This window comes from Phaenicophaeus curvirostris, chromosome 8, assembly GCF_032191515.1.
Source record: "Phaenicophaeus curvirostris isolate KB17595 chromosome 8, BPBGC_Pcur_1.0, whole genome shotgun sequence".
Taxonomy (NCBI): Eukaryota; Metazoa; Chordata; class Aves; order Cuculiformes; family Cuculidae; genus Phaenicophaeus; species Phaenicophaeus curvirostris.
In genome coordinates this window covers 19,586,333-19,606,289 of record NC_091399.1, presented here as the reverse complement: position 1 = coordinate 19,606,289, position 19,957 = coordinate 19,586,333, and the positions used below count along the sequence as shown (strand labels likewise).

The 19,957-nt window shown below is 53.0% G+C and overlaps 1 protein-coding gene across 1 annotated transcript in view; it reads right to left on the bottom strand.

The window, feature by feature from the left end:
• The window catches only part of CACNA1E (calcium voltage-gated channel subunit alpha1 E), a 137,816-nt gene that overhangs the window by 63,251 nt on the left and 54,608 nt on the right, over window positions 1-19,957 (bottom strand). Inside the window, exons 6-8 of the mRNA XM_069862676.1 lie at window positions 14,850-14,953; window positions 13,883-14,035; window positions 13,390-13,571 (exon numbers count right to left, since the gene is read on the bottom strand). Of these exons, the coding sequence (XP_069718777.1) occupies window positions 13,390-13,571; window positions 13,883-14,035; window positions 14,850-14,953 (439 nt within the window). The remainder of the gene's footprint in view (window positions 1-13,389; window positions 13,572-13,882; window positions 14,036-14,849; window positions 14,954-19,957) is intronic.

Genomic DNA, 19,957 nt, shown 5'->3' with positions numbered 1-19,957 from the left:
GACGCCGGGCTGGAGGGTGATGCAGCAGAACGTGACTGTCTGGGGGAGTTGGTATCAATCTTATTGCGATGAAAGACTCTTTTCTTTCTCTTCCCCCCTCACCCAGTGCTAATTAAGCCCTCATCTTCATCTGAGTCACTGGCACTGCATCTCCCGGTCAGCCAGTGCAGGAGCCGAGATGAGGCTCTGCAAGGGGAGAAACACATCTCTGAGAGGGAAGAGAAAGCCACCAGTCTTCCTCTGGTGGCCAAGGCATCAGTGTGACCTCCTGCCAGGCGTCCCCACCACCCTGACACTCAGCCCAAGGCAGGAAGGGTGATGCCAGCACATCCTACTGCAGGTACCAACCAAAGCACTGGGAGAGGGACACCAGGAGTGCCTGACACACAGCAGCAATCAGGACTTGCAGGTAGGGGAAACCATCTGCGAAGACTCACTGCCCTCCTCCCTCGGCACTGTGGAAACCACACACATCTCAAGGCTTTGCAGCTTTCAAGATCCGCAGCCCACCCCCAGCCCCCTTCCTCAGGGCCACGGGAGAAGCGAGGACAGGGAGGTGGGAATGATGCATGGGAATCCCATACAGCCGGTGTTCATCACTGTCCTCCAGAGACACCCAGGCCACCATGCTCTGCTCTAACAGCACCGTTTGCCACAGTATTAGTCTTCATGGCATCGTGCACCCCTCAGCCCAAGGCAAAGAGACCTCCTCGTGTCACTCCATCTCCCCCAGGTTTTGTCAATTCTACTTTAAAAACTCACCATTCCTGCTGGAAGGTCCCTCAAGCAGATGCTCTAATGGCTGCTCTAATTTTCAGCCTAAATTTATTTGAGGTCATTTTATATACCGCTCCATTCTTTTGCCAGCATTGGCCTTTGGCGAAAATGGCTCTTCTCCTTCCCATTTCCCATCCTGATGTATTTATAGATAGCAATTCATGGCCTTCCCCAGCCTACGCTTTGCTAGCCAGAACAAAATTTCTCCAGTTCTCTCTTATATGATTGGCTCTCCCTCCCTGTTTTATCAAGTACCCCTTTCCCTGCCACAGACCAGGCTCATTTCATCTTCCCTGGACACAGCAGACCCAAGTGAGTTATCCTGATGGGTCCCACTCCATCCCTGCATGATGCTACTGAGACTGTCGTGCTGGCTGCAAACTTCCCTCCTCCTCTAGAGCACCACTGGCGTGTAGTCACCCTGCATTCCCTCGCTCATCCCCTCCTCCTCCACACTGCTCCTTCCCAATCAGCAAAAGCCAGGCTCCTAGGAGATACCTACCTCAACAACCACGTGGCCTTCCGTTTCTCACTGCATCCCACATCTTTTCCTCCTAGCCCTCCAAATCCTCCAGCCCAGAGTGGCAGCCTCTGTCCCCCAGCTGACATTGGAGGCAGGAAACCCCGAGACTCACCCCAGATGAGCCCCACTGGTCACCACCAGCCACTACGTCCCTTCAACACCACCCAGCACCACCCCCATGCTGCTCACTTCCCTGCCAGCCTTGCAGAGCTCCTCTTCTCCTTCCCCCCTTCTCTACTTCACTAACACTTTCCCATAGCAAGAGCATTACTACAAAGAGCAGCTCTACACGTTTCCAGGTTTCTGATGCCAGGTTAGCCCGGCATGACCTACCTTTGGCAAACCCATGATTCATTTTCCTCTTTTGCCTTCCAAGTCTGTTCTGAAATGACATGCGATCGAGGTCAGGCTTATAGTCCTATTCCTGCCTGCCTTACTTTTTCTCCCCTCCTCCCCTCGCTTTTAAATATAGGCATCGCATTCGCTATTCTCCAGTCAGATGGTGCCTCCCCCAACTCGATGGAGTTGTTAAAAATACTTGTTACCAGACCTGCCATTTCATGTGCCAGCTCCCTTTGAGCGCTGGAGGGGGGGAGTCATCCCAAGCACCAGGCTGATGGATGTGATGGTCTTGGCACTTGGCTTCCACATCAGTTGCGCTCATGGCCATGTCCTCATTCTCACTATCCAGCCCTTTTTGTTCCCTATGTCTTTGTGTTGACCAAAAGCCAGGGTAAAATATCCATCTGTACCCAAATCTCCCCAGCCGTTGCTTCACTGTGCCTTGCTCCCATCTGCAGAGGCAGAGAACTACTCACCATCCCATTGAGCATCCTTCATGAGATCCATGTCAGTGTGACTTTTGACAGCTCCTGTAGCACTTCCCATCTTCTTTGGCACCTCTTGATTGAGTAGCCCCCTTTCCCATCCTTAATATCCCTCCATAGGTCATGGTTCATCAACCTTTTCCAGCCTACCTTCCCACAAGGCTTTTTTCTCCTTTGCTGGAAGTACCATGTTGTCATCGTGTGCAGAAGTCAGGGTAGACACAAGGAGTTGAATCCCCAGATTGCACGAATGAGGTAACTCCTTCAAGGAAGAAATTCCTTGCTCTTACCCCAGCCTCACAGCCATGTTCAGCTCCCTGTGCAGCAGACCAGGTCCCATCGCTCACCCGAGCCTTTCAGGAAACGGAGATGATGCTCCCTGACAACCAATATTTGCTGCTTCTGTCCTTCCTTTTAAGACAACCACCTTTTTGTTATGCACCCCACCAGCCTAAACCACCATACCTAAGCTCTTCCATGGCCAGCAGACCAAGAAACAAACTTGCTACGACCTCCAGACACACCCAAGACACCAACACAACCAAGGGGAGCGCGTGGGTGCAGCACCTTTGTGGAGTAACAGAGCTGGCCCAGGGGGTCCCCATCCAGCAAAGACGTCCCCATTGGCTCCCGGTTCTCAACCCTCAGCATGGGGTTATTCCTTTGGCAGCTCTTGTGTTGGTTTTTCGGTTTTGTTGTGTTTCCTTTTGGGTTTTTGTTGGGTTTTTTTAATTTTTTTTTTTCCAAAGGGCGGGAAAAGGCACAGGGAGCTGCAAAAGCAGGTCTCACTCGGGGGGCCAGAGATCTAAAGGAATCTAAATATATACCAGAGTCAAATGCAAAGCACAAGCTCGCAGCCCACACGTACCCTCCCCCAGGCTGCGCTTGCATGGGAGACTTTAGGATTGCTTTGCTATAGGGGAAGAGGGTAGGAAAAAAAAACCAAACAAAAAAACCCCACAAATTCAATCTTTCCTACCTAAAAATAAACAGAGAGCATGTTCTGCCTGTGTACGTTGCCTTTAGAGACCATTCATTGCCCACCAGCTCATGGAAGGGAACTGAGGTCTTGTAGACCAAGGCTCTACCCATCTAGTTCAGGGAGCAGCAGGACACCAGGAGCCACTGGACTTCGTTCACACACTATTCTATCCTTGTTGATTCTCTGGTGTCTAGAAACAGGGCTGGGCTCCCACTTGAGGCTTTCCCTGAAGAGGAGGGGAGCTTCCTGCCTCTTCCCCAGCAGGAGGAACATCCTAGAGATCTCCATGACCAGCCTGGCCAACACCAACTGCCCATCCTGATACCCCGTAGGCAGTTGTGTCCCCCCTCTCAAAATCCATCTGTTTTAGGAGAGAACCTCTGCGGTTTCTGTTTGAATCCAGACCAAAACAGCACATACTTAGACTGGGGTATCGTACGTGCATTACCGTAACCAACTGGCCAGGATGTGCTGGTGGAGCACGTGTAAAAAATCCATGGGACCTCCAGAGGCACGGGTAGCCCCATCCTGTTCTCATCACAGTCCACTTCTAGGGATCTTAGACCCCATGGAGAGCTTCCCTGGGGACCCATGGCTTTGCCTGCACTGCAGGAAGGATTGAAGAGGCAGGGACAGGGTGACCAAACTGTCCCAACCACCACAGCTGGGCAGGGGGGGTCAGCCTGTCCCCGCCAATCACAACCCTAGTGAGGGGGCTTGGGGATGATGAGAAAACCTGGTATCTCAGGAGGCTTTGCCCTGGGCACTGTGCCTGCAATCTCCAGCACTTCCCAGGGGCTTGTTGCCCGGCATGGACACCACAGCTTCCATAACTTGTGCACCGAATCTCCAGTTCTGCATCTCCTGATGGTCTTTGCCTGATGGCGACACCCTGCCACGGCTGATGCCATCCCCCCAGCATCACCTCCATGGCCTCTGATGTGTTCTTCCCTGCAAACCACAGCTGCGTCCCACCGAGAAACACACACAGACCAGCAGGAGTAGCATCAAAATCTCCGTGCCTCAGCAAAAAGGAGGGAAAAAATAATTTAAAAAATACCTTACAGCAGATTCCTTGGCCTAACCAGTTTCCTCAAGATCTTGGCACCCTCTTCTGCTCCCCCTAGCCCAGTAACAGATCTCTTTCTTCCCTTTAATAGCCATAATTTGATCTCCTGCATGCAGGGCCATGCTTCACTCCCCACCAGCCCTGCCTGGTATCCATCAGTGACCCCTGCGCTGGACAAGATCTGAATGAAAATGCTTTGCTTTTCCAAATCAGGTCAATGAGGAAATTGGTGCACTTCCTTTGCAGGGCTGGGGCTGGACCATGCAGGGTCTCCAGGCAGGGTGAGCACCTCCTGCCCAGTGCCTGCCTTCCCCACTGCCTTTTGCTGGCTCTGGGGTGCTCTGAGGTGTTGGGAGCAGGCAGGAATCACCCAAGGATAGAGGGATGCTTGTTCCTGCATGTGTGTAGGCAAAGGGGAGTGGGGAAACTGGAAAAAAAAACAAACCCAAAATAAAATACATTTCACTTTTCCATTTTCTAAATGGAATGCAAAATAGCGACTGCTAGAAGCGTGATTAAAAATCAAGCATTTTCAAAGCATTTGCCACGGGCATGGAGGCCAATTATTGCTCTGTTCTCCCCCCTGATCCACCAAGAAACTACACCCAGATGCCCCAGCACCGTTCCACAGACTCAGACCCAACGTGTTCCACCACCTGCTCTCCCTCTCCTCCCAGCCAACCTTTGCTGTGATCCCCTGGCTGCCTCCACCTCCACTCCCAAACCTCCACCCTCCTCCTGCCTGGACCCCTCCTGTGCCTTCCCAGTCCCAGATGAGGGCATCCCCCTAACTGCCCCACAGCCAGGATGAATCATTCGAGAAATAGTCCTTGGAAAAGCTCCACAGCCCTCGTTAAACACAACGCTTGGCTAGGGCAGTGCTGGTGTTCTCGGCAGACGTTCTTCAGGTTCTCAGCATCGGGCTCGGACACGAGCCAGCGCTGTGTCTGCTGCTGGAGCTGGATCCAGAGCACACACACTGCACCAGGGCATGGTTTTCATGCAGTATTTGGGGTGTTTTTTCAGTGGGGTTTGGTGACTGCCAGGCTTCATCTCTGCTTTGACTGTGCTGCAAGCCCAGAGAGGCGTCTTGGGCCCCACCATGCATTTTCTAGACACAGGAACCTCCCTGGCTACAGCTGTGATGCTCTGGGGAAACAGACCCACATATGACCTCAGTCAAGAACATCAACTCCTTCCAATACCCCTAAATCCAGTCCTAATGCAAAGCAGCACGTGCACCAACACTGAGGTTTGGAAAGAGCTTTGCAAAGTCTCACCAGCACCATTTCCAGCACCAAAACCACTAATTAAATTACAGACCCCTGGGCTTAACAAAGACGAGCAATGGGGACCAGGCAACAGAGACCTCTTGCCACCTCCTCTCGAGCCTGGAGCTGTTGGGCAGTGCTGGAGAACAGGAGCTGGAGCATCAGAGCCTCCACCAGCCCCTCAGCTCCCCAGCTCCTGCCAGCAGACGGTCTAGAAGTGAGACTTTCCCGCACGGGCAGGGAGGAGGGTGTGGGCAGGGAGCTTCGGAGAGAACATGCCTGCAAAGCTGGGGATCCAGCAGACACAGTTTGTTTCTTGCTGTGTCATTTCAGCACACATGCAGAGGGAAAGGGGAAAAAAAAAAAAGAAAAAGAAAAAGGCAGGAACATTTGGCAAGCTGGAGAGGGTCTGGCTTTGCTGAGTGCAGAGAAAGAATCGTTTTTTCCAAAGGGAGAGGAGGGTAAAGCAGGCTGGCTGCTGCACACGTGCCCGTCGGGATTGGGCTCCAGCACCCACGGCTGGCAGCACGCAAGCTGCCAGCTTGGGCACCAACAGGAGCCATTTGGGGAAAAACAGCTCGTTTCCTTAAAAGTTAGGAAGGTTTTAAACCTTGGGGGTGGAATTCGAAGTCTCCTCTCTGGAGTCCTCGTTACCTTAACCACATTTAAACCGCTCCCTGTCCAACGTTTCAGAGGCAGAAGGAGGAAGGGGCTCCGTCCCGCGGTGCCACAAGCGCTGGGGACGTTTGGGCAGCCCCCGTCCCCCCGCCAGCAGGCAGCACCCCCCACCTCGCTCGCACGGCCGGGAGCTGCCAGGAATAGCTGCAGAGGCATTACGATCTGTACTTGCTACCGAGCTGCTAAGAGCACTGGGTATTGATTAAATTTTCATACCTCCCCAACAGAATATTTTGTGTGCGGTGCGTTTTAATTTAAAACACACAAGAATGGACTCCTTTTCCCTTTGCAAGCATTCCAGCTTGAGAGCCTGGCATTGTCCCAGGGCACAGAGGGGTAAAAAGCCAAGTGGTTTCCCTCTTTCACCATCCCTTCCACCTCCTCTGCTCTCCAGCCTCTCTCCCTCCTCCTCTCCCCAGAGATCATCTCTAGCCCGCATCGCTCCTTGCCAGGAGCCACCGTAATCCATCACACTTCCAATCTCACTTTCCACAGCGCTCAAAGGAGCAGCAGGGCTGGCTCAGCCCCCAGCTGCAGGACCACTGCTGTGCTGAGCTGCTTCGGTGCTCTGCCCACCACCATGGTGTCAGGGCAAGTACTGTTTCTTTGCATCCCTGGCGGTCTCCACAGAGTTCCTATGACCCTCAGCACATGGCTGGCACTGCTGTACATCTTGCCCTGACATCAAGGACCCCAAGGGACAGGCAACAATATCCAGACAAGCTGCTGTAGCTCCAGGAAGCCCTAGGGCTCAGGGAGTTTTCCCAGCTCGTCTGAGCAAACCCCAGAAGGACCAAACTCCTCTCTGGTCAAGTGATTAATTTTGCTGGCCCCTGGCTGCCACACACGGAAACAGGCACTGCCCTCATTCTCCAAATTCTCATTCTCCAAACCCACCCAGACCTGCATGATGCTCAGGTCCCACTCATGCTGTTTGGGTGCTTCAGGGAGGGCAGCTGAGTGCTGAACATCCCAAAGGACAACCATGACATCCTGGAAATTCATGCCGACAAGCAATTTTGCAGACACACTCATGGAAAAATAACTGCTTTGAAATGATTCCTCCTCTGAGCCCCACCGAGGCCACTCAACTAGTGCAACATGGAGCAGGAGAATGGAGCCTTGCACCTATCTCTGATCCATGTGCTCCAGCAGAGCTGGTAATCATTGAATCACCAGGTTGGAAAAGACCCACCAGATCATCAAGTCCAACCATTCCCATCAATCACTAACCCATGTCCCTCAGCGCCTCGTACACTCGTCCCTTAAACCCCTCCAGGGAAGGTGACTCAACCTCCTCCCTGGGCAGCCTGTTCCAGGGCCCAGTGACCCAATTTAACACACCTCTCTTTTTCAGCAGCCCGAATTAAGGCTGCCTGAACAGTCCTTGTTTCAAAAAGAATGGAACTTCTACCACATTTGAAAACCAGGCTCCAGCAGAAGATCTCAGGTTTGGTGCTTCACAGCCAAAACCAGCCCATGCCAGCTTCCAAACACCCAAGTCCCTCACTCAGCAGCACAAACCCTTGACCTCGGCACATGGTGAGATTCATCTTGCATAGGATGAAATTCATCTCAGCCCTTTTGCACCCCACATTTAGAGCAGATCCCAAACAGGGGTGGCACTGAGCCCCAATGTTCTGGCACACTGCCCTCCCCTTGCCCCCTCCTGGCTGCAGCGCTTCAGGAGAGTTGAAGCACGTGGTGGTTGAGTCACGCTCCTGCAAACCCCCTTCCTTGCAGCAGCTCACATTTTACAGTCTCTGCTGCGTGCACGGCTCACGCTTTGCACTTAACAAGCACCTTTGCAACCACCTGGCTGCTTACACAAGACCTGCACCCCAGCTCCCCTGAGGCTGTGGCACAACCATTGTCTTCCAGTAGGTATCTTGCAAACTGCCAAGGACTTGATTCTCTTTCCTCCAGCAAACACTCTCCTCCTGCTGTAGACGCACCCAGAAGGCTCCTAGCACTCAACCCTGGCATGTCCTAAGGTTCCTTGTACCTTCTTAGAATCATAGAATAACCAGGTTGGAAGAGACCCACCGGATCATCGAGTCCAATCATTCCCATCAATCACTAACCCATGTCCCTCAGCACCTTGTCCACCCGTCCCTTAAACCCCTCAAAGGAAGGTGAATCAACCCCCTCCCTGGGCAGCCTCTGCCAGTGCCCAATGACCCTTTCCGTGAAAAATTTTTTCCTAATGTCCAGCCTAAACCTCCCCTGGTGGAGCTTGAGGCCATTCCCTCTTGTCCTGTCCCCTGTCACTTGGGAGAAGAGCCCAGCTCCCTCCTCTCCACAACCTCCTTTCAGGGAGTTGCAGAGAGCACTAAGGTCTCCCCTCAGCCTCCTCTTCTCCAGGATAAACACCCCCAGCTCTCTCAGCCGCTACTCTTGTTCTCCAGCCTCCTCACCAGCTTTGTTGCTCTTCTCTGGACTCGCTCCAGAGCCTCAACATCCTTCGTGTGGTGAGGGGCCAGAACTGAACACAGGATTCAAGGAGCAGCCTCACCAGTGCTGAGTACGGAGGGAGAAGAACCTCCCTGGCCCTGCTGGTCATGCAGTTTCTGATCCAAACCAAGATGCCATTGGCCTTCTTGGCCACCTGGGCACACTGCTGGCTCTTGCCCTCCTGCTTCCCTTTAGTCCCAATCCCTTGTTCCTTTGGGGTCTAGAGGCAGCAACTCCAGCTGGTTAGGTCTTGCCTTGCATTTTTAATTAGCAGCACAGCTGCTCTTTCGATGCTGCTTTAATGCTTGCACCTCAGAGGCAAACGCTTTTGCCCATCTTTGCTAACAGTCATAGCCCTGTGCAAAGTCAAGTTGGCTCCTTGCGTGACCCGGCTAGGGCTCGGTTACCACTGCCATGCAGGCGCCCCTGCGTGTCTGCAGGTTGCTCTGACTCTTGGGACGTTACTAGGATCACACCATCAGCATCAGGAGTTCAACTTGACAGCCAGATCCATGCAGGGACGCAGGCTTTCCCTGCACAGCAGGCTCTGGTTCTCAGTACCAGCTGTGCTGCACTTATGAAGCACCTGGGAGCCTCTTCCAGTAAGAGCAAAAGATGCCTGGGACCACGTCTGGGCACGTGGCCTCCTGCAGCTGCATGCCACCTCGGTCACCACTTGCACCTCGCAGCAGCCTCCGTGCCCGGGAGCGTTGCTGGCCAATGGTGCAGCCAGCCCTGGCTCCCCTGCTTCCATCCATCCACATCAGCATCACTCCCACAGCTATAAACAGTAATATTTTCCACGCCCTTGCATTTTTGTTTGTCCTGGACTAACTAATTCACGACTAGATGCTGTAGGTCCTGAGCCACGTGGCTGGCATTACCAATTCTGGCAGCTCCAGAGAGCACAGAGTGATGCTCCAGGCAAGGGACTCGGTCAGGAGAGCGAGGGTGACCCTTCTCCTTGCAGAGCCCACCAGGCCAGCCCGCAGCCCCAGCACACACCTGCCACAGGTGTTTTTATTCCCATCTCAACTCCTGGCAGTGTGGGGGAAGAGGAGAGTGGCAGCTCCCGGCAAACCAGGCCCCTCCTCGTTACCTGCACGCACAGCAGCTCAGCGCTTCCAAGGGAGAAAGGAAATAAACAATCTCAGTGGATAAATACAGCCTCTCAAGCCAGTGTTTCTGAGGAAATCATGATTTCAAACCTGTTTGCTCTCAGGCTGAGCATCTGAAGCCACCAGCATCACCAAGCAGGTGTGCCACGCCAACCCCGTGGTACCCCCGGCAGCCACTCCCTGCAGAGCCCAGCATCACTGGCTCACGAAAAAAACTGCAAGCCAGCCCCTGCCCCGTGCCAGCACGCAAGCAGAAGCGGAGAAGTAGGACAGTGAGCCTCTTTGCCAGCATTATTTTTCTCTCTGGTCTCTACAGAAATCAGGTTTGGTCTCGAGCCAGCCCAGGGAAGGGGCATCTGCTCCAGTATGATGGGGAAAAAAAGCAAAATACTCCTTATCCCTGCCCTGGAGACAGCCAGAGGAGCCACAATGCCAAAATGCCCCTCTAAAAAAATTAAGGTCCTTTATGCTCCCAGGGACGGGGGCTGGCAAAGCCATAATACCCCACGGTTTAAGGCTTTTTCTTTTTTTTTTAACCCATGCTGTTGCCTTTGCCTAGCAAGACAGCGTTTCACACAGGCAAGGCTGATGAAAACAATGCAAAAGGCAAACACATCCAGGAAATAACACACGTGGAAAGTACCATGGGGCCAATTAGCTTTTTGTGAAGCTATCTGCAGATTCCAGGAGCCACGCTTCTAGGCCCAGTACAATTGCGGAAAAATGGATTTTACAATCACGATACAGTTACACATGGGAATACTCGAGTAAGCAGTTTCTTTGAGAGACTGCTAAAGTACTTCTCCTGCAATCTTCCTCTCCTCTGAAAGGCTGTGGTGTTAACCTGCAAGGATGCAGCCTCCCATCTCTTTACTCCAGTGGGAAAGCAGAGTCCCCTGATGACACCCCAAACCTGGGGCGTGTGCTGGGCAATGTCTATGTGGTTTAGTAGTGGCAGCCTGCTCTAGTTTGCTGCCGTGAGGGATGAGGATGATGGCAAAGCATCTCAGTGGCTTTCCACCCCATCAGCCCTCCTCCAACATCCCCCATGGACTGCGTGTGTCTAAATTTTCTATCAAAAAAAAAAAAAAAAGGCAGAAACCCATTTTTGCTGCCTCCAAGCAGCAAAAGGACTGAGCATCCACAACCTTTGCAGCCTAGAGGCACCTTGCAAAACAGCCCGTGCCCCTGCAGAGCCTGGGAGGCACAGCCCAACAGTGCTGGGACTGGTGTCCTCACTGCTTCCCAAAGTGAATCAGCAGCATTTTACTATACCAAGGCCCCAATTGTCATTCAATTAAAAGCCAATGAAGGTCCCTAATCCTTTGCATTACAGATGAAGTAATATCTGGTTCCAGAGGAGCAGGAGAGGGAGGCACCTTATGGCCCTGGCCATCAGGGGCACTGACAGAGCGCATCTGCCTGGCATTGTGACTGGTGCTGGGAAAAGCACTCAGATGCTGGGGCTGTGGTTCCACAGTGACCCAGAGACCCTTAATTTTGCAGCTCTGGTGGTAAAGAGGGGATCCCGCAGGGCAGGTCCCACAGAGCACGCTCCCAGCGGCATCTGCCACCCTTGCCCCCAGTAAGAGCCAGATGATGGATGACCAAATCCCTGATATCAAATGGATCAGCACCAGCCTTCCCAGTACGAGCACCCTAAATGGTAGGGGACCAGACTTTCTCAGGAACTGGCAGTACAAACCCATCAGATCCATAAACTGCCCGTCCGTGTAGCTTACCGGCTCCTTGCACTCTGTAGCCGTGGCTCTAGCATGAGGAGCACTGCTACTAATTGCTGCAGGGGCCAATGCACTGGGAAGAGGGGACATGGCCAGTGCTGATGGAAGCAGCCCCCGGGTTCTGCAGACAGCCAGTAATTAATGCAAGAAACAAGGTGAAAGGCAGAAAAATCACTTTTCCTGCTATACACAGTTATGCCTGGGCAATAGGCACCGTAGTCAAGTCTCTAATCTAACTGATAAGCCAGAAGTAACCAAGAAATGGTCTTTTTTTTTTGGTCTGAACTCCCACGTGGTTCAATCCTGCCTAATTCCCTCACCAAAACAGCAATATCCAGACACCACTACATCCTTTAGGAAGATGAAAACAAAATCTTCATGTTAAGGTCAACCGTTGCTATGAACTCTCCCCTTTCTACTTGGTTTCAGCTGGGTTAGAACTAATTTTCTCCACAGTAGCTGCTGTAGTTGGGATTCAGTATGAGAATGATATTGATAATACACTGATGTTTTCGTTGTTGCTAAGTAGGGCTTATATCAAGTCAAGGACTTTCCATCTTCTCACACTCTCCTGTCAAGGAGGTGCATGAGAAGCTGGGAGGGAGCACAACCAGGACAGCTGACCCAGACTGGCCAACGATTCCGTATCATCTGATGTCTTGCTCAGTATTTAAACTGGAAGAGTTAGGTGCTTAGGTGGTGAGCATCACTTTGTTTGGGAATTATTATTATTATTCTTTCACTCTTTTGCTGCCATATTAAACTGTCTTTATCTCAACCCATGAGTTTAACTTATTTTTTTCCATTCTCCTCCTCATCCCACTACGGCACGTGGGGGAAGATGAGTGAGTGGCTGCATGGAGCTTAGTTGCCAGCTGGGGTTAAACCACAACACTGCCCCAGTCTGGGTTTCACAGTCCATCTACTTGCACACACCACCTTGCACCCCTAGAAGGACTCTGGAATTAGCCAAGCAGGAGGAGGACTCAACACAGCCAGCACAGTGCCTTCGCCTAGGGTTCAAAACCAGGTTTTTAGTCAGAAAGTAACTACCAAAGCACGTTTCCCCATCAAAAGCCATCCAACATGCTTCCCACAGAGCAATGGCATTCTGCAAATCTCCAGGTGTTACGGGAACCAGGATATAAAAACATTCCCGGTGCAATGATGCCAAAACTGATGCTGAAATTAAGCTGCAAACAGGACTAGCACAGTTTCTTCTAACCCATAAACTAAAACATACATATACGGACAATCACTCACACCAATATCACACTGTGTGATCTCCTATAGTTTTTTTTCCTTTTTCCAGCTTTGCCCCACATCACTCCCAGTGTACCCCAAGGGCTTGGCCACCGGCAACTTAAAACAGCTGCAAACCCCAGGAGCCATCCCAGCTATTTCCTGCTTCATCAGCACCAAAAGAGGCTTGCAGCATAAATACCAACGATCTCAGCTCCCTGTGGGACTCTGAAACGCTGCCTCTGCTCTAGGGAGAAGGTCCGAGCCCAGCTCAAGGTCTTCCCGAGGCCACCGCAGGGATGCAGGCACATCCACCACCTGGTCAACAGGGACTGCAGATTGAGCAGTTCCCAGAAACCACATTCCCAAGCAGTGCAGGATGCGAAGCAGGGAAAGGAGAGCCTCCCCAGGGAAAGGAGAGCCACCCCTTGAACAAGTGTCTTGCTACATGTCCACAAGGTTTTGCTCTCCTCAATGGGTTCCCCAAACAGCCCAGAGACGGGGGCAAAGCCCTTCGAGCTCCCTTTGCCCAGAGACACATAACACGTGCCTCTTTATTCCTCATCTCCTGCCCAATGCGAAGGATTGACCCCCATCTTCACCACAAGGGGAACTCAGCATCTCACAGAGGACACAGAAATACCGTCTCTGGCTCCCCATCCCGGTGCCCAGCTGCCCAAAGAGGCGCCACAGCAGCTCTACTCACATTGTACAGGACTGTGGTCCACCCTTCCATGGTGATGCACTGGAAGACGGTCAACACAGCAAATAGGATGTTGTCAAACTGTGTGATCCCATCGTTGGGACCGATCCACTCCCGGCATTCATAGCCTGAGGGGCAACCCTGCACCCCGCATGGATGAGGGGGGTCGAGCTCCTCTAGTTCACCTGTGAGCACACAGCAGAGAGCCAGAGGAGGCAGAAGTAAGAGAGAGGAAGGGGACAGGTGTGGGGAAGAGCTTAAATGCAGACAGATTTGGGGCAGAGCAAGCCATCCCGCTGGGACTACCCCTGGCTGCACACAAAGTGCTCCCATAAAGAAACCGGGACATCCTGAATGTAGCCACACGATGCCCGGTGTGCGTGAAGCAAAATGCAGGATCTTCTCAGCCCTGGGCTTCCCACGATAGCAACATGCGCTCATCCCAGCTGTTTTCCACCCACAGGATGCAAAGTGGGTGCGGAGCCTTTCTCCCCACCTGAATTGTTTGTGTAGCAGGCTCGGTGCAGCTTCCCACTGTAGAACTCCAGCCCAATGATGGCAAACATGAGGATAGCAAAAAAGAGCAGCAAGCCGATCTGGAGGAGAGGCACCATGGCCTTCATGATGGATTTCAGCACAATCTGCAGGCCTGGGAGGGGAAAGAAAAAGCACAGCTCAGCGCAGTGAATGCAAATCCCTTGCCTGAGGCAAGTCCATCTCCTCTGGTAAGAGTAGGCATAGAGGACAGACAGACAGATGCAAGAGGCCAGCACAGTCTGGAGGATCCCTTGGGGCAGCTGAGGACCACAGGTAAAAGCACCATCCCAGGGGGAACAGAGAGGGCCAGGCTGCATAGAAATCCTCCAGGAGGGCTGATTTCTGTATTTGGTCCCATCTCTGGTGTCCTGCCTGTCTTTTTCCCGCTTGGGCTTGGTGGGACGTGGCCCCTGAGGCTCTGTTCCCCTCGCTGCCCTCAAGGCACAGATCCAGCACACCACTAGCCAGTGTCCAGGACAGGACGACAGGCACTAGCAGCAGCCCAGTTTCCTTATTTAGCCCTGTGCCAGCAAATGAAATCTTGCAATAAACTGAAATCTCCCCTGAATAAACCTCAGTCCTGAAAGGATCCACCCACCACCTTCTGGCCGGGGAAGTGGAGCTCCCGGCAGGCCCCAGCAAGCTGCTAAGTGCAGCCTTGTGCCAGCAGAGAGGGCTGGGGGGGTGGGGAGAAATGCCACCTGGGGACACCAAACTCTGCCATCCTCAGCCCCGTCCTCCATGGGTTACCCGAGGGATGGCTGAGAAGGTGGAACATACGATGCCCACTCCACAGGGAGGCTTGTTGCCCTTCTCCCAGATTGCACCCTATGTCCCTGAGGTGGCACAAGGACCCCTCTCACTCTGGAGGGTGTCAGGGACAGATGGGGACACCCTGAGAGGAGGTCCAGGAGCGTCCAACTTACTGGGAATGCCTGAGACAAGCTTCAGAGGTCTGAGCACGCGCACGGCCCGCAGAGTCCGCAGGTCCACGTGGGTATTGAAGTGTGTCCCAGCGGTGGCAAGGATGCTGCGGGCAGACAAGGAGAGAGCAGAGTTACCCTGGGTGCAGCTCTCAGCCAACCCCAGTGCCAAGAGTCGTGTTCTTACACCAGGCTGGAAGGAGCCGTGAGGAGCACCGTGTCCCCAGGCGATACAGAGATTCAACACCTCCCAAAGCCCACGTTGCCAGCAAGCCCGTTTGATGCTGGCACCAAAACTTATGGGTCAATCCAGCCAGCCAAGGGCAGACAGCCCTGCTAGCCCTCATCAACACCCCCCACGTGCCGGGATGGCTGGGGACAGCCCCACACCACAGAGCTGGTCATCATCACCCAGGCTGTGCAACCACACTCTGGGGTCTCAACAATATCGACAGGCATGAGGCACGTGGACCAGAGATGGTGCCCCAGAGATGGGGGTCACTCCCCTGTTCATCACCCGTGTTCCCCTGGCAGCACCTCCAGCCATCAGCTGCTTCGGCCTTTTCCACAAACGGAGCTTCCTTGGATCCCCACCGCTGGGATTGCTGAGAAGCAGCCGAGAACCTCACACGCATTCAAAAACCCATAGTAATGAAAGTTTGATGACCTTGGTAGGCAATCAGCAGGCACAAGGAAGACTCCAGAGGTTTTCTTTTCAAACACAAAATTTTTTTTCAAGCCTGTCTCTGGAAAACAAATTGGGGCAGAAGTGAAAATACTCGGGGCCTCAGTACCTGCTGGGGGACCGGGATGGGATGGCTCAGGGATGATGCCAGCACTGACGGCGCTGTCTCCCATCCAGGCTCAGTCCCCAGGGCGCTGGGTGAGGCAGGAGATGGGAAAGAATGGGACAGGGAGGAGAGCGGGACAGAGGGAGGCAGGGCTGTTTGCAGCAATCCAAAAACGGAGAAAAATTGGGTCATTGTTCCACTAATTCATCTAATTACAGGCCAGAGCAGCTCTCTGGTGCGCTGAGCAATTAGCACTCTTTCTCTCCCCTCTCCCTGAGGTACAGCAGGTACCAACCTGCCCCTCCAGAAAGGCGGCTGTGTTTCCTAGGATACCCCGGCAGCAGGATTGCTCTCCCATCAGCAAACCAGGCTGTTTCCATTGCTTTTTCTGCCTCCTCTGTCTCCCTGCCCCAGCACAAGGGGTCAGCTGCACAGCCCGGCCCCAGCCGCAGTCAGGATGAATTGTCCCAGCATCACCCACATCTCCCCACATACCAGGCTGCTCATCCCCAATATATGTAGGGATCTTTTACCCTTGATGCCACTTCTCTTTTCGCCCGTGCCCCAGCCTGTGACCAGCCCCCGCTACCCACAGGGCTGATGGGAGAGCAGAAAAGGGACTTAATTAAGTCAGGAGCACCCAGAGGCTTGGGAGAGCTGCCTTGTTAAATTGGTTGTAAGATCAAAATCAATAAGTACGATAAAGCACGGCCACTCAGCAGCACATGAGAGAGAGAGAGAAGAGCACAGGTGCTTTCATCTCTTTCATGCAAGCTGCCAGCGAGAGCAGCGTAACCCAGCGCTTCCCAAAACACCAGCGTAGAGGACATGCTGTGCCCAACGCTGCATTAGAAATCCTGAGACCCTCCTTCAGCTTCTGCTCCTCACATCCCAATGCCTGGTGTCCAACCAGCCTCCCAGGGGGATGGAGGAGAGGCGTGTGCAGCCCCTGCATTGACTCCAGCATCTCCAGGAGACCAGGGATGCCTCATGCTCACCCATGCGAGCCCAGTACTGTGAAAATCCCAGCTGGAAAGCTCTGAGCAGCAGAGCGGGATTGAAAGCTCTCTCCTACCACCATGGAGCAGCACAAACTGTGGTCCTACAGCTGTGGGTGGAGTGATGGAGGTGGAGCTGTCACTGTTCCCAGCCCCACCACACATCTTCCTCCCGGGCAGGAGCATCACCTGAGGTACCACAGGTCCAGTAGCGCAGAGGGGAGAGGCTGCAAAATCCTCCGCTAACCCAGATTCGTTTATAGGGCTCGGGAGCCGGCGCACCGAGCCTTCAGGCAAGGTTCAGGCGATTTCAGGGCACTGCTTCCCCGCGCTCCAAATTAGCTGCTAAGAATGGGACTCCTCTGTGGCAAGGTGACGTGCTCCTTGTCCTCACTGGGGGACAAGGGACAGCGCGAGCCCTTTTAGGAGGAGGTTTGGACAAGATCACCAGGGCAAGGCGGTTGCACTGCAGATGACAAAGATGACTCCTTGCACAGGTGCCCGTGCATCCTTTTGCAGACACAGCTTCCCACAGAGGATGGATGCTCTGGGAATACGTGCTGGTGGAGCTGCGCCGAGCACACTCATCCGTCCCAGAGCCTCTAAGTATGTTCTGAACAGCCCTAGACCACCTTTAGACCAATTGAGGTAGCTGGGAAGAGCCAAGCAAGCTTCCAGGCATGCAAGGATGTGCTCTCTCTGCCTTTCCCAAGCCCTTCATTGGCTCTAAATAACGAACAGACACCACCACCGCGTTACCACTAATAACAAATATAACACTCTAAACACACCTTTCTGCTTTGGGCTTCAGCATCTCACCATCTCACCTGTTAATTGCTTATTAACCCCCTGAGCATGCCTTTTTTGGAGACAGCCACCTGTATCACACAGCACGAGCCATTTCTAATTTATTTATTGACACACATTAAGGTTTCTTGTAGCTCCTCAAGATGTGAGGCACGGAGAAGGGATTTGGGCCATGACACAGAACAGCAGCACCGGTGTCTGCCGAACAACTTAAACCCTTTTTGAACACTTACAATATCCACGTCTGATGTGCTAATAATTATTCTTTATTTTTAGGCAAGGACCCAAACTAAAATTACATCTCACCATCCATGTTATTTGAAAAAGCTGCCAGATTGGGCTATAAAAATCCCAATGATCTCATGCTTTTCATCATATGTACTGGAGAAAAAAAGAAGGGGGGGGGGAAAGAAAAAAAAAAAGAAGTGAAGGCGTTTTTATAGGTCACCCAGGCAAAGGGGTTAGTTTTACTTCTTCAGAGGAAAGAGGGAAGAGACTTCAGGTGGAGGAAAGAGCAGAGAGAGGAGCTATTGGAAGAATGCAAATGAGAGAGGAGGCAGGATGGGAAATATATGCTAATCCCCAAAGTATAATTGAATAGTGAGCAATCACCGGCAGACAAAAACATGCTTTCAGGAAAAAAAAAAAAAAATCCGATGCTTTGTGTTTGCAACCAGGATGATTATTTTATTTTATTTATTTACAGGCTGTGGAGGGAAGGGCGAGCTCCCGCTGGGCCCGCTGCACCTGCAGGCTCTGGGGCTGGATGCTCAGCCCTCGAGCCCTGCTCCAGCTCGCAGCAGCTGAGCGAAGCGCACACCCTCACCTCCAGCTAAAGACCAGCACCTAGGGGTTTCTTTTCCCAGGGGGCGGAGGGGAAAGAATAATGACATTTAAAGATGACTCTCTGCTCTTTGGGACTTAGCAGAATAAACCGTGAGTGATGCTCAATGACCCTGCCCACACAAAACCCTCTTCCTAGCACAGAGCCAGCACCAAATTCAGGCATGATCACACCAAACAGCACCCACCGTGCCTCCACTGCACATCACACCCGCTCCCATCCCCATCATCGATCACATTAAGAGCATCATAGAATCATAGAATAACCAGGTTGGAAGAGACCCACCAGATCATCGAGTCCAACCATTCCCATCAAACACTAAACCATGTCCCTCAGCACCTTGTCCACCCGTCCCTTAAACCCCTCCAGGGAAGGTGAATCAACCCCCTCCCTGGGCAGCCTCGGACAGGGACCAATGACCCTTTCTGTGAAAAAATTTTTCCTAATGTCCAGCTTAAACCTCCCCTGGTGGAGCTTGAGGCCATTCCCTCTCATCCTGTCCCCTGTCACTTGGGAGAAGAGCCCAGCTCCCTCCTCTCCACAACCTCCTTTCAGGCAGTTGCAGAGAGCAATGAGGTCTCCCCTCAGCCTCCTCTTCTCCAGGCTAAACACCCCCAGCTCTCTCAGCCGCTCCTCTTGTTCTCCAGCCCCTTCACCAGCTTTGTTGCTCTTCTCTGGACTCGCTCCAGAGCCTCAACATCCTTCTTGTGGTGAGGGGCCAGAACTGAACACAGGATTCGAGGAGCGGTCTCACCAGGGCCGAGTCCAGAGGGAGAAGAACCTCCCTGGACCTGCTGGCCACGCCGTTTCTGATCCAAGCCAAGATGCCATTGGCCTTCTTGGCCACCTGGGCACCAGCAGCCCTGAAGCCTCAGCACACAGGGACAGTGCAGGCAGCTCAGGGCGTGCTGCAAAGGGCTTCACACCAGGGACCCCAAGCAAAAACCGAACCCCTAAATGGGATCATTCACATCATCAACCCGCGATTCATCCCTGCAAACTGAGCATCCCTTGACCATCTCCATCAGGGACCCCTGCAGAGGCACACGCAGACAAGCCGTCCCAGCGAAGGGCAGCTCCCGGGCCCTGGATAGAGGGACGGATGGGCTGACACAGACTAATCTCAGCTCAAAATCTGGGACAGGGAGGGTGTGGGCTGGCTGAGGCACAAATTAATATTTATAATTAAGTGGAAAGGCCCCTCAAGGCCTGCACTGCCACCTGACTCTACAAGGGAGACTACTTCATAATTAATACACTGGTCAAACGACTCACAGAAAGTAAGTTACCTGATGAATTTACCCCGTTCTTGCCCTTTTCTGCTGGTGAATCAATCCCTCCCCTCCCCGCAGACAGCACCACAAGTAGCAGGATGGACTCTACGCTCTTGGGACCAAACCCTATTTTAGGCAGGGCCAGTGGGAACAGGCTGCCCCTCCTGAAGATGCCCCAGCAGAGCACGCTGCTCCTGCTTTCAGGATGCCAGGAGACTCGGACACCAGGACCAAGTCCTGCCCTCAGCACTGTTCAGAGCAACCTCAAAGCCTCCATCATCTCTGCTCGCTCTTTCTGGGTTTCGGGGCCGTGACCCAAGTGGATTGCACTGCTGCAACGCTGTCTTTCCTGGCAGCTTTGAGAGCCCTGAAGTGAGCACCAGCAACTCCCTGTAAA